Source organism: Littorina saxatilis, linkage group LG1, assembly GCF_037325665.1.
Source record: "Littorina saxatilis isolate snail1 linkage group LG1, US_GU_Lsax_2.0, whole genome shotgun sequence".
Classification (NCBI taxonomy): Eukaryota; Metazoa; Mollusca; class Gastropoda; order Littorinimorpha; family Littorinidae; genus Littorina; species Littorina saxatilis.
The window spans coordinates 58,868,534-58,893,709 of record NC_090245.1 but is presented as its reverse complement, the minus strand read 5'-3'; the positions used below and the strand labels follow the sequence as shown (position 1 = coordinate 58,893,709).

The window sequence follows — 25,176 nt, the reverse complement described above, 5'->3', positions numbered from 1 at the left end:
CGTTCGATTGATTGATTGATTGATTCAGCGATCGATTAATTGATTGATATGTAACTAATTCATCTGTTAATCAGTTCGCTTGTATCATGTCGTGCAGTCCAAATGTGAATGGATAAAGTACGCGGTGAAAGAGCGCTTTGTTAATTCAGTATTTCATTCCGTCGTTCATCGATTTTCAGTGAAAATGTGTGTGTGTGTGTGTGTGTGTGTGTGTGTGTGTGTATGTATGTGCGTGTGTGTGTGTGTGTGTGTGTGTGTGTGTGTGTGCGTGCGTGCGTGTGTGTGTGTGTGTGTGTGTGTGTGTGTGAGTATTCTTTGTATTGTCTCTTTGCTTTTTTCTTTGTTTGTTTGGTTGGTTGCTTGGTTGATGTCTTGCTTGCTTACTCGGTTGGCTGCTTGAGCGTTTGTTAACGCATTCATTTAATGACAATTTCGTTCAGTAAAACAATGTCAGTGTGCGCAAGTAGGCCCTATTGAATTCCACTCGGTTATTGCTTTCTCGCTATTTATGACTTCAATCAGCCACTTATTAGAGGCTAGACGAATTGATGGATAAAGTATTAGCCCCGAATCGACACAATAAAACGTGTAATTCACAGGTACTTGCATGTTGTCACCACTCCGCACCCGACACTTGCCAGGCTGACTCAGACCATGTGTCTCGGCCAAGCAGACAGTAAATTCAGATCCAAATGTCATTCCAACGGAACACGACACTAGCTTCATAAACCTTTCCACCAATATTCTCCTATTCCCCTTGCCTCGCCTTATGAATCGAACGGCAGGAGGGAGGAGATGCTAAAGGAAAGAACATAATACAGCAATTTGTTGTCAACAAAACGAGCACACCTCTCTATGGGGGTCGTCCTGGCGAATACACTACACTAGAGGGGGAAAAAGAATAGAAAGACAGGAGAGCGGAACAAGGGAACCAACTCTTGAGGTGGAAAATAATCACTGCGTTTCATCTGTGTTTGTGTTTGTGTGGACCTACGCTGTATATATTTGTGTCAGAAAAAACACATTCGACGATGTTTTTGCGACTGATAAGCGGCGTGTTGTCACCCTTTTTACTGAAGATAGGGATGTGTGTCTTTCGCAAGAGCTCGTTATCATGGGTAATGGGTTCTGCCCCAGTGAGTTGTGAAGCTGGCATTGGGGGAGAACTAACTCAGTCGCGATAAGACTTGGTTGAAGGTGATGAAAAGCCACAAGCTTGGTTTCTCGGTCCATTGAAAGGACACAAATATATCGTATGCTATATAATTGAATAAATTACATAATTAAATCAAAGATTATAACAACTCGAAAAACCTCCTTATGACTGATAATTATGTTGGATATGGCATGCAGAGGGATGCGGTCGGCATTTCAAGACGTTGTGATTTGTCGTATTGTTTTGCTAAAGCCTACTTACTCCAACTTACATGCTTCTTCTCTTCTTTTCCTTTTCATGGACACCTTTGTGTGAGGAGAAATACATGTAATAAGATGAGGACTCAGAAGAAGAAAGAGGCTGTAAACGTATTTAACAGAAAAAAGAAAATGTTCTTGATTATTAGCAAATATGGTTGCCTTTATTGTTATTACACCCCCGGTATAGGGGTGTGTATAGGTTTCACTCGATGTGTTTGTTTGTTTGTGTGTTTGTTTGTGTTCGCAAGTAGATCTCAAGAATGAACGGACCGATCGTCACCATCTTCGGATATTCCCGGCGTTCTGTTACTATTTTTAGAAGGTCACCGCAGTGTCCAGAACGTAAATTGGACCCGTAAATTATCCTCACTGTAAAAGTGCAAAGGTCGAATCAATTTATAGCCACGCGAAAAATACACTGTCATCTATCTCTCTATATATACGGCTTCTCTGAGTTTGTGTGTGTGTGTGTGTGTGTGTGTGTGTGTGTGTGTGTGTGTGTCTCTCTCTATGTGGGCAACACCTATGGATTGTTCAGTTCTGTTTGTGATGTGGTCTGGCGGCTTTTGTGTAATTGTATGTACTGGCCTTCCTTTGAGAAGCCAGAACAGTTCAAAAGGGCTTAGAGATAAGCTCTAAATTGCTCAATCCTGAGCAGTGAGGGTGGTTATTTCCCTTTGACCAACGGGGGTGTTTTTCCTATCGGAGGAATTTCTTGTTTCATTTACATTGTTATAGCTTTCTTATCAAGATTCAATGTTTACTGGTGGAAACCCCGTATTTTGGGGAATCTTCAACTCGTTCGTTATAATTATCTTGGACATTTAACTTGAAATACAATTTCTCGTCTCACAAACGACACCACTACCCAGTTCTATCAGTGAAAATATCAAGCCTAAGTACACTACACACACACACACACACACACACACACACACACACACATAAACAACCATCCCCACCCCCACCCCAACACACAAACAACTTGAACAAACACAACCCAACTATCCAACCTTCATCTCTTTACAACTATCCTCCCTTTTCTCTCTCAGTCTAAACTGTCAGTGTGTGTTATTGTGGAGGCACCGTTGAAACTGTGAATTTAGTGTGTTTGCTACAGTGTGTGGAGATTACGCTTGCCACCTTATTTTATGTGACTTGTATTATCAATTGCTCGGCTCCGTTTACTGCTCGGTGACTGGCGAGAGCGACTCTTGGCCGTAGCTTGGTTTTGCTCCACACTTTAAACGGTTTTATGCTCGGGGTATAGTTTTTTTCTGTTTAAAAGTAAGCCGCGATTATGGCTATATCCGTTCGTAAATAGGTGATGTTTGAAATGTTGAGCTTCGTGTGCGTGGTTGGGAGGGTGGGGTGGACGTGTGGGTGTGTGTGTGTGTGTGTGTGTGAGTCAGTTAATATTTGTGCGTGCGTGAGTGCGTGAGTTCATGCGTGCATGCGTTCGGGCGTGTGTGTGATTTTGCATGTGTTTGTTTGTGCGTGCGTGCTTGCGTGCGTGCATGCGTGCGTGTGCGTGCGTGCGTGCGTGCGTGCGTTCATGCTTTCGTTTGTGTGTGTTTGTGTGTGTATTATGTCTGTCTGTGCGTGTGTGTCTATGTGTCTATGTGTCAATGTGTAGGTGTTGATTATATAGACTTGGTCAGTGGGTGAATGAACTATATTTTCATTTTCAATGATACATCACAAACGCATTACGAAACATTCACAGCCAACTTGACACAGAACACCACCATAAACCCACCTCCACCCCCTGTCACTCCATCATCCATCAAATCAGTGTCAAAAAAGCATTTGAACCGGAATGTAAACAGTGACTTAGCCTAATCGAATTGTATTCGATCCGCTGAGATTAGATTTAAATTCCATTTCGAAAACTGCCTTTAACTGCCAATGTTCAGCTGGAACTTTCCGAAAACATAATCACTCTCTTTTCCAAACACTGAACAGCAAAACAAAACAAGAATGTGGACGCAGCTCCCACATTGACTAAGACACTCATGCAGACGGCAAAGACACATGCAGAAACACGCACACTCCGACACACAAACATAAACAGACACATATGGCGACGCACACGCAGACACAGACGCACAAAGAAATGCAAGCACACACAGGTATAAACACACACACAAACACACACGCACGCACACACACACACATACGCACGCATGCACACACACACATACGCACGCATGCGCGCGCGCACACACACATACGCACACACACACGCACGCACGTACACGATCACACACACACACACACACACACACACACACACACACACACACACACACACACATGCATACACACACACACACACACACACACTGTACTTATGCACAAACTCCAATCAAAAACAACAAAAACTGGAAGAAAATAAAGTCCACCCAAATTCAGTAGTGAAGTGCAGTGGGACTAGAGTGTGTGAGTGTGTGTGTATATATGTGTGTGTGTGTGTGTGTGTGTGTGTGTGTGTGCGTGCGAGTGTGTGTGCGTGCATGCGTGTGTGCGTGCGTGCGTGCGTGTGTGTCAGTGCACACAAATTACTGGCTTGCACGGATTCCTGAGTGCAGCTCTTTTGTCTCAGGAGACTCCTTTGGTTGTCTTCAATGGCCGCCGATACTGGCGGGAAATGTCATGATGGTGACTGATTGATGACTTTCTTGCTGAGTGTGTGCTTCTCTCTCTCTCTCTCTCTCTCTCTCTCTCTCTCTCTCTCTCTCTCTCTCTCTCTCTCTCTCTCTCTCTCTCTCTCTCTCTCTCTCTCTCTCTCTCTCTCTCTCTCTTAAATCCTATGAATTATTTAGACATCAAAATTATGTTAGTGTTGTAATTATAACCCGTCCGAAGCCGGAACGGTGTATGATGCTGGGGGATGGACATTTCAGAACGTGTCATACAAGGGAGTCGGAGGTGGGGGGGGGGTGGTTGTGTGCGTTTTTGACTGTGTCACAAGTTTTTCCTTCTTCCCTACCTCCCCCTCTCTCACTCTCGTTTTTTTTTTTTAAATAATAACAAAAATAATATACAACAAAATAAAGAAAGCATACATAAAACTAAAACTTGAAACGTGACCAGTCGTGCTTTTAGTTAATCCTTGAAAAATTAATGAGCTGAAAGTACATTGCTACTTGAAAGATCTATGACTGGCTTCTCCTTTTTCCCATTAATGTGCCCATCCCGGATCAAACAACCACAACAACGGGAATGGGGGCGGGGGCGGGGGCGGGATAGGGGGCGAGGGTGTAGGGGGTGGGGAGAAACACCACCAACAGATGATCCAGAGGCATCTCCTAAGCCTTGTTTTTTCCTTGGATTCCAGCTTCTCCTTTCCGTCATCAAGTCGCCGACATTCGTCTGAAGTCGGGTACCAGTCAGCAAAGATTTTATTTTTTCTCTCTTCCTTTTCTTTCTTTCTTTCTAGCTTTCTGGCTTTCTTGCTTGTTTTGTATTCTTTGGATCCCGGGCAACTTGACGAACGTCTTCATGTGTCCGCAAGATGGCGGTGTGCCGAAGCAAATAAAAGCCGAGGCAGATCCAATTAGCGATTGCCGCGACCAGAGCTGGTGTTTGCACAATTTATTTGGTTACCTCGCCATCCCAGCATGCACCTGTCCGCCAGGGGAGAGAAATGCCTAATGAGACCATTTGTGCGCTATCGGAACTGCCGTTTGTCTGAGACTTTCGTTTATTATCTCCCCTCTTTCGTCGTCTTCTTCTTCTTCTTCTTCTTCTTCTTTTTCTTCTTCTTCTTCTTCTTCTTCTTCTTCTTCATCTTCTTCTCTTCTTCTTCTTCTTCTTCTTCTTCTTCTTCTTCTTCTTCTTCTTCTTCTTCTTCTTCTTCTTCTTCTTCTTCTTCTTCTTCTTCTTCTTCTTCTTCTTCTTCTTCCTTTTCATCGTCTTCGTCTTTCCCTCTGTCCCCCTCCTTCTCCCCCTCTCTCTCTCTCTCTCTCTCTCTCTCTCTCTCTCTCTCTCTCTCTTGTCTCTCTCTCTCCTCTCTCTTTCTCTCTCTCTCTCCTCTCTCTTTCTCTCTTTCTCTCTCTCTTTCTCTCTCTCTCTTTCTCTCTCTCTTTCACTCTTTCTCTCTCTCTCTCTCTCTCTCTCTCTCTCTCTCTCTCTCTCTCTCTCTCAAGGACAGATTGTAAGGAAAGGCCCAGCCTTAAATCTTTATTCTTGTAAAATAAAGTTCAGTCTCAGTCTCAGTCTGTCTCAAGTTATATACTCCTCCAGTTCGTGACATGTTTGGTTCCAGTTCAGGAAGTTAGCGATCTCGACATTTTATAATGAAGCTTGAAGAATGTTTGTAGAATGATTGGTTCCTGCGATTTTGGATACTATGGTTTTTTCCCTTGCCCAAGTCGGATTACCTTCCTAATGGTCTTCTTGAGAACTTGTTGTCATACTATTTAAACTTTTAATACAAGCTTATATTCAGATCTATCACACCAGCTTGTATGCAAAGTGGTAAGATCACGTAACAGACCAAAACACGCATGCAATGTCGACACAATCGTTTGTCTCATAAGTCAGAAGGGAATATTTTACTTAGTTCATTTTAGAAAGAACCTAATCCCGAAGACTTGGACTAATGTACGTGTAAATGTGCCATTCTGCAGTGTGCATGCTTTTTCAAGTACACTGTACAAGTGCGTCATGGGAATGTCCGATAACTTTTTGTGTATTCATTGTTCTGCTCTTTGGTCATGACATTTTCCCAAGCATTTTGCCATTATTTCACATTGACATTATTTGCAGCTGACGATATGACCCATTTTACACGTGTGCGACATTTCATAGCCATCATTCTGACCTTATTCCCATCAGTTTAGGAACCATTCAACAGTAGATATGTCAGTGACGGACAGTAAAACTGGGGAACTCAATATAAACAGATGACTCCATTCAGTACTACTTAGTGCAAGACAAGGACTGCCATGATCGTGGACTAGCAATACATATTTGGTTGCCAGTGACCTAATTACCCATTCTGTACGAAACAGCACATGACGTTTTGCTTTAAACCAGTAGTGACTGTTGACAGATACTTATAACTTATTTGACAAGAAGCATTACAAATGACCCAATGAACCATGATGTACAGATTAGTTCGGGACGTTTGTCTGCATTTCAGTGACTGTCAACAGACATGGACATTCCAAACTTCCCTGACAACAAGCAATGCTGCAAAGTACCCAGTGTCCCCCTGTTTTTATTTGCTTTAAAACCATTCGTTTCATAATTGTAGTGACTGTCGACAGACAACCATTGGATTAATTAGTTCCTCATATATATATATATATAATTTCTGATGTTTTATAATGTGGTCACCGTGAAAGTTGCATCGCCTTTAAAGCGATCCAATTGAATAAAGCAGAAAACTTCTTCTTTACCAAGTCCTGTGTTGAACAGCAGTGAAAAGTTGACCGCTTTTCCTGTTTAACCTTTTTAAAATTAGATCTAACTTGTTCGCGTATCCATTTCTGGATCTGCAGGCTGGTACAGAGTTACCTCCCTTTAGGCTTTTTCAAATTTCCCTTGTTTTAACCTAATTTCTTGGTTAAAACTTGTCTAAATTTCTAAATTCTTTCTTAATAAATATCAATTCTACACTTTGGCCTTAAATCAAAGTGTTTCCCTTCACAGATATCCTCTTGGGGTTGTCAGATGAGGGTAGTCTCCCATGCCAACAGAAGCTACCATTCAGAGAATGGTTTGCTTCTTAGTTGGATACCATGGGTTGACAACTCTCGCCATCAGTACCACCTGACCACTGATGAGACACAATAGTGTCGAAACACGTGTCTGGTCTAGGTACAAATACAATGGTCCTCCTCAGGACTAGATTACCTTGCGATACGTCCCCCACAAAGGGACTTTGCTCTGTAAATCTCGGTCCCCCTTGAGGAGGGTCTGATGCTCCCAATAGGCTGTCTGTGAAGGGATACTTATTTCTCTCTCTCTCTGCTAAGAGATTTTAACAAATCTCGGAAGAAAGTCTCTGCTGACTTTCAATTGTTTCTTTCATAATTTCTGATGTTTTATATATATATATATATATTGTAATGAAGCATTCTGTTCTCGTTATGTCGGGACAGTTAGCGGCGTCGTATTAGTGACTGTCTACAAACATATACAGTCCAATTAACGCCCTTGACAATAAACAATTCTACAAATGACACAAAGCCGGACCCAGTCTGTACTAATTGACTCGGGATAAATAACTACATGTTAGTGCCTCAGTCAGTGTTGACGGACAGTTATCAAGTGACCTAATGACCCATTCTCAGGACCATCCTCTTCCTATTCTTACCTGTTGAGAGACAATCATCCCCACAGACACTCAGAACCTACGTGACAACAAGCAAGGCCTGCAAATGACCATCACAGTACCACTGACAGCGAGAGAACGGAATGACTCAATATCATCTTCTACACCTACCATATGACTCTACTCAGCATGCGGCATTCATCATGGCGGCCACATGCTGAAACAATCCCGGCAAATGAGACCACCTGGTTGCTTGCCCTTGGGGAACTGGGCAAAGAAAAACAGCGTGACGTAATCAGGGTCCGTACCGTTGGCGCGATGTTTAGAAATCGTTAGCCTTGGCAAGATGGCGGACAGGCAATGGATGGCATGTGGGTCTAACGAATTGCACATGATGACTTGTTGTGTGTGTGTGTGTGTGTGTGTGTGTGTGTGTGTGTGTGTGGAGATATTTCAACATTCCTGCCGCGCACATTTTCGACTGAGTCAATACAGTGTGGTGGCGAATGCGCTTGAATGCGGAAATAATCGAGATGATCTAGCTTATTGCTGTTGCGTATCAGGATCGGAAGACATCGTAAACTTCCACAAGAGAGAGCGAGAGAGAGAGAGAGAGAGACAGAGACAGAGACAGAGACAGAGACAGAGACAGAGACAGACTGAGATACAGAGACACACACAGAGACAGAGACAGAGAGACAAAGAAAGACAGAAACAGACAAACAGGCAGACAGCCAGAGAACAGAGGGGGGGGGGGGCTGATGCTGATATGAAGACATCAGCAGCGGAAGTGCAAGAACTCGCATGCGTTTCCCAGCTAAGTGATACAGGTAACGGTGAATAACTTGTTTGCTTCATTTATTCCAGCAGATATACACCAAGATACTGAGACAGAGCAGCAGCTGTCAGTTTTTGCAAAATGCGAGGGTATAATTATTTCTTCCGAAAATGATAATGCTGTTGTCTAACCATTTTGTCAATAAAGGTTTCTGAGTTGAGCCTAACTAAATTTGGCGATTTTTTTCTGTATGAATTACTTGTGCAGGAAGTATTTTAAACATCCTTGATATTATCAAAACAGAAAAAAAGTCCATCTGTCCGTTTTTTGTGTGTGACCTGGCACCGCTGCATGGTGGCCATTGGGTCCAACCGGAACAGATAAAAAAACAAAAAGGCTGCTTTACCGCTCCCAAAAGAAAGCTTCACAATTGTTCTTCCTAAATTTTATTTTTCCTCATACAAACCTTGGAACGTGTTGTTGCACCATCTTGTAGTATAGTGGTACCGCCTCACTGGACCTCCCACAATGTGAAGAAACCAGGCCTAAAGAGGGGAAAGGATCTTTAAATGAAGGTACATTTACAGATGTTTCAAACAAACAATCTGAGAAAGCTGGGTCTGAACAGTAAGGGAGGGTGTGTAGGTGTGATTTTGCAGAAGAATAAGAATAAGGGGGACTGAGGAGGAGAGGGGGGGAGGGGGAGCAGGCTGAAAACAAAATCTGCAAAGGGCTTAGGTTGCAAACTGGTCGAGTTCGTACTAAGGAAATGGAAGTTCCAGTCAGCTCTTGTGCTAACTCAGCGAGATCGCGTTTCAGGCCTGGTTTCCCGATAATATGAGGTACATGGGTACAAAACACCAAAGCTGCTCTGTTATTGGTTTTTCGATCGGACATAAAAGTTTATGAGCATACCCTGACTTTACAATTTCAGCTTTTTTTTGTAAACAGGCATTGTTGCTATTTTTTCTTCAAGAACTTGTATTTAGACTAGTATCTTCCCTGTTTGTGTGAATTTGATTTCTCTCCTGCTGCCTGTCAAAACTAGATGGGTCTCCTTCAACAAGATGGCGTTTTATTGCATGTTATCATCTCTCTGTCATTTCCTTTTACTAGAAACAAAGGCGACTCTTTAATATAGCAGAAAGGAGAAAAGACCCGTCTCCCACTGTTTTCATCCTGACCGAAATTGTCTTGGGAACTCATACTTCTCTTAGTCACCGTTGTGTGGATTTAGTTTGTTCTTCAACACCCTGTCGACGTGATTCTGAGTTTTTATCCCATCTCTTTCGTTTTCTCTTCGCATGATGAAAGGAGACTGTGCAGCGACTCCGACGAAAGACAATAGAGAGGAGACAAGTTCCGTATGTGTTGCTTCTGTCTTTACCCTGACAGCTCGTTTCTTGGGAACTCCTGTCTCTGCCACTCTCTAAATATACAGCGTGAATCTGATATTTCACTCTCACTGTCCATTGTTTTAGTTTTAAAAAAAGGAAAAAAAAGAAAGGGGACAGTTAAGCTTCTTCGACCTCTGTCACAGAGAGTTAATCCAACCACTGCTCCTGTCTGTTGTCCAGGCCGTAATATTCTTTGGAACTTTTTTCTCTTCAGCGTGAAACTGATTTTCTCATCTCTATCCGTGCCGTCGTATTTGACTACCAAGAAATAGGAATGTGTGCATGAAGCGACTTCGAACAGTCCTCGACAACAACAACAACAAAGTCTGTCTACTGCCTACTGCATACTGCTGTCTTGTTTGTCCTGGCCGCGATTTTCTTTGGGAACAGGGACTGGTCAACAAAGGGAATGCGAGGGAATGCGAGGTTTGGTTTTTGTCGTTAGCGTCCGGAACCTGTTTCTTCCATTTCCCTCCCTCCATCCTCTTCTGGCTTCTGTCTTTCATCTCCACACATGACGGATGGCTTTTCTCCCCCCCCCCCCCCCCCTCCCATCCACCCCGTACTGTTGAACCGCTTTGCTCCTCGCATCTTCCTCCCAGGTCTGTTTTTGTTCAGGACTTCTTCCTTGTGTCGGTTCTGAGGATGGTGTGTGTGTTGCAGGGGGGGGGGGGGGGGGGCAGAGGAGGAAGGACAAAGTGAGAGAGAGAGTCTGTGTGTGTTGCGCGCGCGTATGTTTATGTACGTATGTGTGTGTGTGTGTGTGTGTGTGTGTGTCTGTGTGTGTGTGTGTGTGTGTGTGTGTTTGTGCGTGTGTGCGTGCGTGCGTGCGTGCGTGCGTGCGTGCGTATGTGTGTGTGTGCGTGTCTGTGACTGTGTATGTGTGAGTGTGTGTGTGTCTGGGCCTGTCTGTCTGTCTGTCTGTGTCTGACATGCATTTTGTTCTTATGTTCGTTATCCTAGGCTGGCGACAGACGGTCGAACAGATAACGAGTCACAACCACCTTTATAGTTTCTATTATATCATACTTCAAAAATTCATCACTTTAGGGTATTGCAGACAATTTTTCACGCTAGACGCTTTTGTTGTCGGCGCGTTAAAGACTTGCCTTCTATGAATACCTCATCAAAAGAATATGTTAAATGTGACGGCAGCTTGAAATTGGCCCCATTGCTATATTATGCGGCTTTAATGCATAACATCTGATCTCAATCGAAAAATGCATGAGTTTGTCTGATTTTTGTCGAACATAGGCGTCAGATAGGAAATCAATTCAGCACAGATTTCCCACTACGCAAAGTAAGCAGTCATGATTTTAATTGTTGGTATGTGTCCTTGTGGATCGATGCTGATATATAAACTTAGCAACAAATTACTTTTTGAACATTTTTCAGATCAACGATTTGTAATTGCAGGGGCCACGTTACAGCCGCTCAAATCAGGGTACCCCCCAAAATCAAAACCGTAAAGTAGCAAAGAAAAATCGACGAAAATTCAGAAAAGGCAGAACTTGGCAACTTTTACATACGAGGCGGAGAAAGACAAATCTGTTATCTCTTCGTATTTAAATAGTTGCCTTCTTGTGCCAATTCTAAATTTTCGTCGAGTTTTAAATTGGTATCAAACGTTCTTGTCAGGTCGATTTTTGTGGTACCCTGATTTGAGCAGCTGTAACGTGAAATACATCTTTGATCCATAAAGATTTCAAATTAGAATGGCATAGAAAGTTTAAATGAAATAACACGGGTATGTATGTTTCATTTAGGGTACGAAAATGTCACAATTTTTGTGTTTAAAAAAAGTGTATAAACCTATGTAAAAGCCTGGACTATGTAACTTTACAAGATGATTTTCTTTGAAAGGAAAGCATAAATCTGTTAAAAAAAATCAGAATTCTTTAAAGCATATATTTATACAAAGTAATGTCCCCATGTAGACCTGACGGAATGACACGTACTGTGTCCCTTTATTCTCGACACACAGTATGTTAACAAGACTGAAACATTGGATCTATATGCATGTGAAAACCTGCAAGCTTAGGGTGGCCTTCCATGGCGTAAATTGTACCACCCGATTCGTGCCGTCATCAACAAAAACTAAACAGAACCACATCTGCTGACAAACTTTATATTTTCACTGACTCTGCAAATCTGAAAACGTGAAGGGTATGAATCTCGCTGACATAAGTATGTCCATCCGATTCAAACCGATTCCGTCTAACTCATCTTGAGAGTACAAACCCAAACCAAACCGAGACAAATGTTGACAAGATCTAGTGACTGACTCAAGGCATGTGAAGACTTTAAAACTTACGGGCACACTTCAACGACGTAAGCCTGTCCACCAAACCGTCCAAACACATGTTGACAAAATCAACAAAAGCTAAGCCGAGAAAAATGCTGTCAAGTTTCAGCTAAGGGGTGGACGTCCCCGAAGTCTGCCCATCCACCCGATTCAAACCGATTCGTCCTAACGCACCTTGACAGTACGGACGGAAACTGAGCCGAGAAAAATATCGACAATACATTCGAATACTTGGAAGCATACAAGTGTTCTCTAACGAAGTAAGCTATTCAACCCGATGCCGTTTAGTGCCACAACACAACTTGACAATACATGTACAAACCCAAAATAAGCTTTAACAATGCCGACAAGATTTAGAGACTGACGCTAGACATGTGAAAACTTGGAAGCTTAGTGGAGGACATCCATGACGTAAGCCAGTCCACCCGATTTCAACCAGTGCTGGGTGCGTGGAGCCAGAACATTGGGCAACGAGGCGTGTCTATCAGCTTGTGATGTCTACCTGCGCGACCACTGACCGGATAACCAGTGGAACGTGTGCAAACACCCGTCCTGCACCATCAAAGTCTGTTTGCCCGCTTCTGCTGTATAGTACTGCTGTATCGTGGAGGTTTCCGTGGCTTTTTATTACTATGGCTTCCATGATGGTATAACAGACGGTGTTTACCCACAATGAGCAAGAATTGGAACACGATCAGAGAGCGAAGATGAAGGAAACGTTTTATTTTGTTGCTTCTGCTGTTTCGTTTTGGCTTCAGTAGTTTTTCCTGATGACGGTTTCCATCATAGCGTAGATGTTTACCCCTAACTTGTTAGACTGGAAAATCGTAAGACAATGACATTTAACATGTGCCATTCCTAATAGAAATTTAGAAATTAGACTCGTGAAAATGTCAAATCTGAATGGAAAACTCAGTTGGACGAAAACCATGAAAAGGTCAAACCTTCAAAAAGACTAAAAAAAATGTTGGTACTTGAATTGTACCTATTTAGAATATCGAAATCCGAAAGAAACAACTGTTTGAAAAAAATCAGTATTTCAATCAGGTCATGGGGGCGAACAATTGTGTGATACTTTGTGGCATAAAGATAAACAGCATAGCCATGCAGAAAGGGGGGAAGTCTGAAGTTACTGACTGACATAACAGCAAACGATGTTGTTGCACATGGTTGCTGTAGTTGCACAGTGGCAAAGTCGTACGATTCTCTGTTATGTGTGCAGTACACTGACTGAGAGTTGTGCTGTGCTGCACGTGTTTAGCAGACGCGGTGCCTTTCGTGCCAACACCACATTTTCCTGTGAAAATAAAGCGCGCATATTTTGGGTCTCCCCAAGTCTGCGACCAATTAATTAACTCCCTTCTCGCACCTCTCTGGCGTCTGAAGGAAGAGAAAAGAGAGCGAGAGAAACAGAACAAAAAATATGGCGGCTTGCACATGCGGTCGGTGCCACTACCTTTTTCCCGCGTGTTTTTTTGTTTCCACATAAGTTTGGAGGTATACAGGTGAATGCAATATGCAAAGAAGCTGCAAGAAGGGGGCTGATGTGTGGGGTGGGCGAGCTGGGGGGGGGGGGGTGAAGAGGAGGGGGGATAGTTTTTTTACCCCCTACGTGTGGAAGGCAAAGTATGATACAAATTGCTCCGCACGCATCTTCATTCCTATGGGTACTTGAGATGTTAGTCTGAGCGTTCGTCACGTCTCTCTTTTGTTACCCTCGCCCCTCTGAACCGCGCTGCCTTTTTTCTCACGCGGTTGTCTCTCTGTCTCTGTGCTAGTTGCTTCTGTGGCCTTTTGTCATCAGAAGCGTTATAATTTATAATGTTCCTAAAATGTACAATTGTCAAAGTAGTGAAATAGCCTGATAGACTTATTCGTGAGATAGTTCAGAACATTGCCTATAATTTGTGAATTTTGAAGTTAATTTCACATTTTAGGCAAAACTTTGCTACATAAGCCCATATGTCACAAATTATAGGCAGTGTTTGGCCCGTGTCGTGAATAATGTCAGTTTTAGAATTCAAAAGTTAGGGGTTTTTGTTATCGATTTTTGGGGTACTCTCATTGATTTGAGTGGCTGTCACCTAAATACATGTGCGATCAGAAAAGCGTGCCAAACAGATACAAAAAAAGTACCTTTTTGATTACAGACAATTTCCATAAAGGGATAAAGGAATGCTTTTTGTGTGGTTGTTTAGCTGAAGTAAAAATAAAAGTGGTTCTATGATTTTTTTTTTTCTTGCCAAGGTAACTTACAAAACGTTTCACCCAAGTCTTCTCCTTTTATTACATTTAGTCAAGTTTTGACTAAATGTTTTAACATAGAGGGGGAATCGAGACGAGGGTCGTGGTGTATGTGTGTGTGTGTGTGTGTGTGTGTGTGTGTGTGTGTGTGTGTGTGTGTGTGTGTGTGTGTGTGTGTCTGTCTGTGCGTGTGTGTGTGTGTGTGTAGAGCGATTCAGACCAAACTACTGGACCGATCTTTATGAAATTTGACATGAGAGTTCCTGGGAATGATATACACGTTTTTTTCTTTTTATTCGATAAATACCTTTGATGACGTCATATCCGGCTTTTTGTAAAAGTTGAGGCGGCACTGTCACACCCTCATTTTTCAATCAAATTGATTGAAATTTTTGTAAAGCAATCTTCGACGAAGGCCGGACTTCGGTATTGCATTTCAGCTTGGTGGCTTAAAAATCAATTAATGACACACATACACCACGACCCTCGTCTCGATTCCCCCTCTACGTTAAAACATTTAGTCAAAACTTGACTAAATGTAAAAACGTTGGTTGATACTTTGTTGAATGAATTCAACCAGAAAAGACACGAAACGCATTGAACCTATCTTCTGCGCGCATGCGTGTGTAGGGTATGTGTAAAAGGGCAATTGTGTTTTTCAGTTTTGTTTTGTGCCTTTTATTTCGTCCCCAAAAACTCATTTCTGTCTTTCTATGCCTATGCTGTGAGACATAATCGCTATTACGAGTTAGTCGTGTGACAGAGAGTTTTTTTGCACACTCGACTGCTGCTTTCTCACTTCGGCTACGCCGTCGTGAGACATCTACAGTCTCGTGTGCAAGAAAACTCTCTGTCACACGACTAACTCGTGATAGCGGGTACTGATTGGGATAGTGTCCGCCTGTGCATGAAAGTGCTTCTGATGGCACGACCATTAGTACAATGTGCGTAGTTAGTACACTCGTAGCATGTCATCAATTTCACACACGTGGTCTATAATTATCTTCTTCTTCTTCTTCTTCTTCTTCTTCTTCTTCTTCTTCTTCTTCTTCTTCTTCTTCTTCTTCTTCTTCTTCGATCATGGGCTTAGACTCCCACGTTCACTCGTGTTTTTAGCACGAGTGGATTTTTACGTGTATGACCGTTTTTACCCCGCCATTCAGGCAGCATACGCCGATTTCGGGGGACCGTGGTCTATGTATGAAAATGGTCTGCAGCTTTTTCACATGGGCTCTATGTATAATAAATGACATGACATTAACTAATTCTTCATCGTATCAGGTCATGTTTTTAGCCAAGACTTCCCTTCAAGTTTAAAGGCTATAGTCATCAATTTAAATGTCAAACATTGAGTCAGTATCAAAATAGTCTGTTACTTTTTCTCATGGACTACTTGTAATAAATGACATGACAAGTTTCAGCTTCGTTAGCAAATTCCTCCTCATCTTGTCAGTGTGTGATACCCGGCCAGAGATCATTATTTACAGCCGGGTCATTTCTGACACAGATTGATGCAGAGGGCATTTGAAGCCAGCTTCCGTTTGAAAGAAACTCTTGAGATTTCTGCCTATGAAGCACGTGCTTAAAGGGATATTGTTCGCCTGTGCATGAAAGTGCTTCTGATGGCACGCCCATTAGTACAATGTGCGTAATAGTAATTGATTCCTTACTTGTTATGTGCTTTGAACCCCAGGAAGGTCATTCAGAATATAGACACTTCCGATTAAATTCAATAATTATACTTAAATCTTGAAAGTATAGAAGTTTTGTGATGTTTTGAGGTGTTAAAATCTTCTTTTTCTTTCGCTAAAAGGTAAAGAAGTGACTTCGTGTTTAGACAATTCTGTACCGGAAAAGCATTAGTTTTGAACCTGTGTTCCCCTTATCTTCAAAGCACGTTTCCAAGACTCACATTACACTACTTCAAAGCTGTATAGTTAAAAATACGAAGGACAGTTTCCTAGTCAAAATCATTGCTTATGCATGTTTGTCGTTAACACTTCGCGGACGGTACCACTTTATTAATACGCTAGCACCACCGGGCCTTCGTAAAGAGTAGGAATAAACAAGCTTGATTAATCACTGCAAGTTTTAAAGGTATTTGACAGTAGAGGCAAAACACTCAAGTTCATCGGCAGTTTGACTTGCAGGTGAACACATCAGAGGACAAAACTAATGCAAAAAAGGTGCTGAACATAAAATTGGCACTCATCTGTGGTGTCTATGTGAAAAATGACTTCCTTGCTAGGACTTGCCACGTACTATTGCACTTCAGTCACACGGCTGGAATCACCCTATAAGTCAGTCACTAAAAATAGTGGTTTCGGCCTATTTTAAATAACAGAACCACTATTTGTTTAGTATTGACATTGTGTGGTCCTTTCCGATAGAATTGTGAATAATATAACTGACGTATCTTCATTTTTTTTCACATCTCGTATTTTAGGTCCGGTCGTATTTGTATATAATACGGTGCTGAGCTAATCACAAACAGAAAGGATACTTTGGGTACACGATGGCACGCGTTCATCCCACAGAGATCTGTGGTTCATCCCAAGATGACCAGCCACTCCGTCCATGCTGGGCCTAGCAGTATCATATCACAAGTGGGCAGTCCTGGGGCAAGGCGCAGTGGTCATTGGTACAGTGGGGACCAATCTCAGCGTGTCCAGTCCTACGTTTGTTGTAGAAATGAGCTGTCATCCTGCTGTCCATTCGCATTGTGAACGGAACGGCGTAAATGGTTTGCTTGGTGGCGGAGGTGATTAGTAAAGCTGCAAAACTATCTTGTTGGAATACGACCGGTCATTCGTTCAGTTTTGGTTCACTACTTCTCTGGGTAGAGACGATTATATATTAACTAATGATCCTTTGCGCCCGAACAGGCACCTAACCCTGTTAGAAACCTTGTGAGAAAGACTTGATGCTGGTCTGTTCTTCATATGTGCAGCAAGACCTGCTGCTCCCATTGCATTCCACTTACTTAGCTACTTCCTGACAAAATGGAAGCCCGTTCTGCTATGCAGAGTTTTTACCAGACCAGCATGCAGAGATTATCTTCCAAACTGTTAAAACTCTCACTTGTTTATGTCTTTCGGGACGTTGTGTCTAGTTGCCCCACACAGTCCAGTCAGTTGTACCAACATATTCGATGGGCCTTGAACGCTTCTGATGTCCTCCAGTTTCAGAAATAACACATGGTCAAAATCAAATTAAAGAGGTGAGATGATTGGTTAAATGTATAAATTAAGTAGGTTCAGTCACGTGCTACAAATCGTCACCAGGTACAAATCAAGACAACAGAATTCCTTAATTCCAATTTTTTTTTTCAGGCATGTAACCAGGCATAGGGAATAGTGTCGTTTAGTTAAAAGTGTCGTTTTAAAACAAAACTACAAAAAAAGCAAAGTTGTCTGTAGGTGAGGGGAGATGGAAGTGACTCCCAAGCGGGTAAGAATGGGAATCTGCTTGGGGGGGGGGAGGGGGGGGGGTAGTGCGGGGTAGGGAGGTCAGTGAAGCGTGTGATGGTAGAAACACGCCTCTCGTTCACGCCACACTGATCTTGCCGCTCGTCTTTTGCGCTCCGATACGCCCCATGGTCCTTCCCCCCCCTCCCCCCCCCTCCTCGCCCATCACCTTTCCCCCACCTCTCCCCTCCTTGCACACACCTACTCTCACCTTCTTCTCTTAGCAGCTTCAACCATGTATAATTATGCACAAATATGCATGCATGTACGTTCACACACGCGTGTTGACAGGTATGCACACATCCTGTTCAGATGTAAATCACATAACCACACTTAATATAACTATAGCTTTTTGTGGTCCAAAGTGACTCCGTTGTACTATTACATGTCACCCAAAATCTGTTCTCTTGAATACAAAATCTGTTTAAACGACGACGACGACAACAACAAAATCATCATCAACAACAACGACAACAAGCAGCCACTGACGCAACAACGAAGTACAAAGGCCTGGGCGAAATGAGACGACAGGGTGCGAAAAACGTGGAGGGAAATTAAACGAAGGTAAACCCTGGCCGACCCCATGCGAGGTTGGGCAAGGCGCCCCAACGTTTAAACTGTGCGATGCTTCAACAAACGTCAGGCACGCAACAGGCCTCTACAACAACAAAAACCCACTCTTTAAACAAATTCGCTAGCTTGCACGGTATAGCGAGTGAACGTTACGGTCAGTTCTACGTACTTACTACCTTTTGTCGTTTTTGTACTGTCTTTCCTCAAGGAGCTCTTTGCACCAACAAGCTTATTTTTGAAAGTGTCCAATCGTTTATCCTTGAATCTGGTCGTTTTTGTTGATTAGACTCAGTACCCATTTTCATGCCAACAACCCTTATTTTATATGCATTTTTCAAATATATATTTAGCGAGCTACTGCTTATTTGCCACAGGATTATGATTTGTAATGTACTATGTATATTATTTTTTGTATGCGCTAACCACCTTCATCTTTTATATGTACCTACCGTTCTTTCCTCCCACCTCCACCCTCCCCCCTCTTCCTCCTGCTAGCTTTTTCTTATTCTTTCTGATTTGCTTTAACTATGCTTTAAAAGTCATCTAGATAGTTCCACAATTTTTTAGTAATGCTTGTCCGACATCATATTTGTGTTATTTTACTACTACGTTGGGCGCGTAATATAAGCGTTCGCTTGAGTTCGTGTCCCTATTGTTTATCGTTGTATTATTGTATCATGTTTGATTTAATAAAACATTGTTTAAACCAAGGAGCTTTAAGTATCCACTATTATATCAGTCGTCGGTTTTGTCTGGTAGATTCATTACATTGAATCGATAGGCTCAAAGTTAAACCTCAAAAGATCGATTCGCGGTGTTGATGGGTATCCATGCACTGACAGACAGAAACACAGAAAGAAAAAGAGAAAAAAAGAGAGTGACGCAGTGACTTAGTTCTGCTGTATCGGACAGACAGCGGTAAACGGACAAACAGACAAAAACATATTATTTCAACATTTATTAAAAAAAATAAAGAAACTATACTGGAAGATTAATCCTTTAGATTATGTACACGTTTTCATAGCTTCCTCTTAAAGGTCGAAGATTCTGCAGTCCACTCAAGTTTTCCAAAATGAAACCACCCACAATACCCAAACTTCACAACCCGCCTTGTTTTCTTTACAATGTTACGTCAATCGTCAGCAATCCGTCATTTACCGTTTTTCGTGATTGGGTTGGAGAACACTTATAATAACACTAACGAGCTGTTATTATTTTGTCATTAGCCACATGCGTGCCCTCGTTCTCAGTCTCGCTGGTAGCTGTGGGGATTCACCAAATCGTCATTTCCTCCAGCACAGCTGGCAAATTGCTCTCCGCTAGCATTTCTCCGTGTGCCAATCATCATCAGGCTCAATCACCAAAACGAGAAGTGAGGTTCCATCCAGCGAGCGGCGTAGTAAACGGCGCAGAGATGCAGTGTATACCTATGTATGTGGTAAGCGGCCTACTACCCTCAACGTAACAGCAACTGGAGTTAGAAAGACCTTTGCATGTCAAGAGAGTTTGTCTTGCAGTGAATATCTTATTACCAAAGAGAGAAAGAGAGGGAGAGAGAGAGACAGAGAGGCAGAGAGGCAGAGAGACAGAGAGACGGACAGACAGACAGAGAGACTGACAGATTGACAGACAGAGACGGAGAGAGACAGACAGACAGAGACACAGAGACAGAGACAAGAGCTTAGTCAAGACAGAGAGAGAGAGAGAGAGAGAGAGAGAGAGAGAGAGAGAGATTTTGATGAAAGAGAGAATCAGAGAGAGTTTCTGCATGAGAGAGAAAGAGAGGGAGGGAAAAAGAGTGTACAAGGGAGAAAGGGTAGAAAAGGTAGAAAAGAGACTTTAACAAAATAGAGAGATAGTTCATGCACTGAAAGGAATGCGATAAAGTTTAGACGAGAGGAAGAGAGAGAGAGAGAGAGAGAGAGAGAGAGAGAGAGAGAGAGAGAGAGACAGACAGACAGACAGACAGACAGACAGACAGACAGACAGACAGAGACAGAAAGACAGACAGACAGAGACAGAGACAGAGAGAGAGAGAGACAGAGAGAGATTAAACAAGAGAAAGCAAGAGATATTAAACACTAGAAGAGAGAGAGAGAGGGGGGTGGTTGGATGCGGACAGACAGACAGACAGACAGACAGAAACGAAAAAAGACAGATAGACAAATAGACAGTTACATAGACAGGAAAAGAGACAGAAGCAGAGAAAGTTCAGACAAGAGAGAGGGATGCAAACCTGACAACATTCCCTCTTGACATTCGGCGTTTCTCGCCCGCAATTCGCCTCCATTTAGACGTTTTGTTATAACTAAAATGTCAATTCTCTCTGACATATCTATTGTCAGACCCAGCAATAAATCGCCTTGTCGGAGGGAGGCCTTCGCTCTCCGCTATGCTATCATCTTTTTTACCCCCCTTCCCCATGTAACAATCGAGAGGTGTCTGGAGGGAGGCAAATCTTTCACGCCGAAGCTAGTGAAAGATCGCAGAGGGGTTGCCCTCCGAGTACAAGTCTCGCAGATTGCCACACATTCTCTTTTTCTTCGCTTCTGTTTTCGGGGAACCGACAGTGCTAGCTGGGAGATAGCTCGCTGGCTTTACCTGCGAGGTAGCCTTTCGTGGACACATGTACGAACGTCTTTGCATGCAACCTCTTATTCAGAGCTTCTGAGCCTTCCGAAGTAGTCCCTTAAATTGCTGCAGTGTCGGGCAAGCTGGTGGAGGGCGTCACAAAACTCTTCGAAGTACCCTCTTTATGTTGTTGTTGTTGTTGTTGTTGTTCTTGTTTGTGTGTTGTTGTTGTTGGGCATACCTGCACTTAACACTGGGGGCAATTGGTACCCAGACGGTCAATTTGTCGTCCTAAGAACAATATATAAAAAAAAATTTCATTGAACTTCTTATTTCAGTATCAGGAGTGTCACATAATTTGATGCTGAGCTGAAGACAGTGCGCATGGGAAAAACCTGCTGCATAAAGCTTCTTTTTTTTAAATGTTTCTAAGGGTTGTCGAACGCATCCTCTATTTGTTGGAAATATTGGAGGGAAAAAAGTTAAGTATAATAATATAAAGCTTTTGAACTTACGTCATTAATCAAATGCACCAATCCAAAACTACGTACGCTGTCGCCATTCTCAGTGTTTGCGTTAACCAAACGGTACTGTAATTTTACCGGTTGTTACGCCAAAATACCCCAAAAGAAATCATAAACCGGTTATGATTGTATCGAAAAGATAGAGGACAGCACGTTTCGCCTTGCAGTCCGGACTGACGATCTAACAGCGAACGACAAGAAGAAGAAGTATTGAAAAGATGTTTATATTCTGCTGTCCCTTCCGAGTGATTGTGCAAATCAGTACTAAGGCAATGGAAGGGTTTTATTTCAAAGACTCAACAGAAACAGAAAAGTTTTTATAATTAAACCAAAACTCAATATACAATTTTTTAACAGTGACTGGTCACAACACTTCAGAACATAACCCAATGAAACAATCAGAATGAAAAGTTGCAATGGCTCTGTACTACTTATGTTGGCTCGGTTTAATAAATCATGATAGCACTATGGCGTAACCATGTGCTTGATAATTACACATGTAAATAGGGTTAACGCAGGAACTGTGCTTGCTCAGCCTCTTGCGATATATTTCTGGTTGTTGTGTTCTTGATGTTGATGACCTGTCCGCTTTGTAAGCTTGAGATTTTAAAGTTCCCGCTCTTGCCCTCTTCCCCACTCTCTCACCCCCCCCCCCCCCTCCCCACCCCACCCCCCAATCCCTGTATCTTCCTGATAATAAGCAGTTGAACACATTTACGATTGATAACCTTCATTAAACTGCACCATAAACATAAAATGTCTTGCGGGTGTTAACTGGTATGTTTTCATTTGGCTTTTCGTGACGTTGGTAAAGTAATCAATATTGGACCTTCTTTCTTAACTTTTACTTGTTCTATTTTTTTTTTGTTTTTTTTTTTTGAAGGGGGTCAACATATGCCCCCAAAGCAGACACATAACAGACTGTTTAACAACAATCTTCGTTCCTTCACGCGGGTCTGGATAAACGAGATGGTAAGTCGTCTCCGCCGCTTTGGTAAAGTTAACCCGTTTCTAACCCGAACCTGAACCTGAGAATGAAACTCTGTAAATTTACCCGAGTGTCTTACCCAGGGCCCACAACATTCCAGAGGAGGCGCGGGGAGGGGAGGGGGAGTGTTGAAGGAGAGAGTAGTGGTGTCGGAGGCCGGGAGGGGGGTGTTGCTTATCAGCCAGCGCGATTGGCTGAGCGGTAGGCGAACTATTGGCTTTGGCCTCTATCCATTGAGAGCTCTGCCCCGTTGCAAGGCATGGGTTGGTCGATCTGCTACGAATTTCTTCCGCTCGATTCGTCACGTTCCACAGACAAGTTTCGTATTTTGAGTCGTGATACCGACTGTCAATTGGTAACAACATTCTTTTTAATCATACGGTTACTTTTTGAAGGCAACGCTGTATTGTTTACGCAAGTTAATTTTCTCACATTAAAATTCTACACTTGTTCTTTTTTCTTTTTTTTTTTTTTTTTTTTAGTTAATCACAATTATAGAATACCAATTGAGAAGTGAAAGCAAATGAGTATGACAAAAAACAAAGATTGTGTACTGTAATTTTCAAGCAAATACACAGCGCTGAATTTTCGCTTTCCATCTCTCTCTCCCTCCGTCCCTCCCTCTCTCCCTCCCTCCCTCCCTCCCTCCCCGTCTCTCTCTATCTCTCTCAGTCTCTGTCCCTGTGGCTCTCTCTCCCTCTCTCTCCCTCTCTCTCTCTCTCTCTCTCTCTCTCTCTCTCTCTCTCTCTCTCTCTCTCCCTGCCTCCCTCTCTTTGAAAGTGAAGGGAAGTAGACCTTGTAAAGACCCATGAATGTGTGTGTGTGTGTGTGTGTGTGTGTGTGTGTGTGTGTGTGTGTGTGTGTGTGTGTGTGTGAGTGTGTGTGTGTGTGAGTGTGTGTGTGTGTGTGTGTGTGTGTGTGTGTTTGTTTGTTTAACGCCCAGCCGACCACGAAGGGCCATATCAGGGCGGTGCAGCTTTGACATATAACGTGCGCCAGTGTGTATGTGTGTGTAGGAGCGACATGTGCTCCCATTTGATACTGCTTGTTCTTAAAAACCAGAGTTCACATCCATGCCGCTGTGACGAGTTGGGTCGAGTTTCAGACTTTTTTTGTAAGAAAACCTGAGATTCGTCGTACAGTTGCCATAATTCAGGAAAAGCAAATTCTCCGAGCACAGAAGTATTTTTGGTTTCTGGGTCAGTTTTACATAAACTGTCATAACTTATAATTCCGCTCCAACATACAGCAGTTAGCGCTTTGATGTGTATTCTCTCCAATAGGTTTACGTCACCTGCGGTTGTACAGTTTTAAATATCTGTGGTAGCTATTTGATCTGAAAGCACAATTTCTGTCAAGTTACGGATGTGATTTTTTTGGTAACAGAAATACCAGTCTGTCGGAACGCTGTCTTGTTCTTATTTCCCTTAAAAAGAGCAATGCCACTTTTGTTTTGATTTGGTAAGACAAAATGTCTCTGTACAGCGATTTTAGCTTCAGACTCTAACACCTACGTAATTAAAGTATTCGACACAAGTCAGATAAACTGAAAATAAATCAAAGCTAATTAACATCAGAATCAAAGACAAAGAAGGATACAAAAACAACGCGTAGGCCTTTATGTATGAAAGTGGCCGCATTGTAGCAACAGTTTTTCTCTTTTCTTTACCCTCTGTGTCTTTTACATCAGCTGGTGTTAAGAAATGCCCCTGTACTTGCTGACCTCAAGCTAGCGTCACATGCTGTTCATTCACTCTTTTGTTCGAACTCTTTAGTCCGACAGTGTCCGAGACCGCAATACGAAAATTTCAAACGCGCGGCGCGAATGTTGCCAGCCGTGTGAGATCCCGACAGCCAAGGTGTCGTCTGCTTGAGCCTTCGGTTTCTTCAGTCTTGTGCTTGTGTGTGTTTTCGCCAGGACAAGGTTTTCTACTCAATCTCGCTCTCTGGCCTGCCAAAATCTCCACTGCAAGACGGATAACAGACGAAGAGCTGAGAGAGCGACAGAGCGGGCTCGTTTTTGCTAGCTGTGTGTCTCAAAAAGTTTTGAAAAGATTCTCCATAGTCTTGGGAAAGTTTTTCGTGCAAATCGGTGGATCGGTACGGTACCGTTTTTGAGGAAAAAATCTCTCAGTGATTTACACTGCGTACGGAGGAACATGTGAGGCGAAAGTGTTAATCAGTTCGTTGTTGTATTGAACTAGAAGCGAGCGATGACTTCCTGTCGTCTGCTTCCAACTGCAAGAAAGTTTGGAAAAGTTCCGTGGCAGTTTCATTCACCGACCTGCTGCAGCATCGTGTGAACAGGAGTTCGAATGCATCGTCTGCTGCGGGAGAGATGATTTGTGCGGTGTGTGAGTGTGTGCCAGCGTACGACTGCCTACCCGAGTAGAACTGACGGCCGGAGCGGGGGGAGGATATGACAGGAGGGATTATTTGATTCAGGCCATGCCGAGATGGCGGTAAGTTTGACAACACTTTGTTTACTTCACCGTGATATAGAGTTAAACTGTCTTCTTGTTTGCCACTTGGGTGTCCTACAATTCGTCAGTGTACCACTACTGTCACATAAGAAGTTTTATTTTATTTTCTAAACACTTTCATGTTCGACTGGTGATAGACGTAAT

The 25,176-nt window shown here is 42.8% G+C and overlaps 1 protein-coding gene across 2 annotated transcripts in view; it reads left to right on the top strand.

The window, feature by feature from the left end:
- LOC138975412 (repulsive guidance molecule A-like) overlaps window positions 1-25,176 on the top strand; it is an 88,509-nt gene that overhangs the window by 3,949 nt on the left and 59,384 nt on the right. The window contains exon 1 of one of the 2 annotated variants that reach the window (XM_070348100.1): window positions 24,418-25,011. The exons of the other annotated variant lie outside the window; for it this stretch is intronic. Coding sequence (XP_070204201.1) covers window positions 24,998-25,011 — 14 coding nt within the window. The 5' untranslated portion in view covers window positions 24,418-24,997. Of the gene's footprint in view, window positions 1-24,417; window positions 25,012-25,176 lie in introns of those variants that run through there. 2 annotated transcript variants of the gene reach the window in all.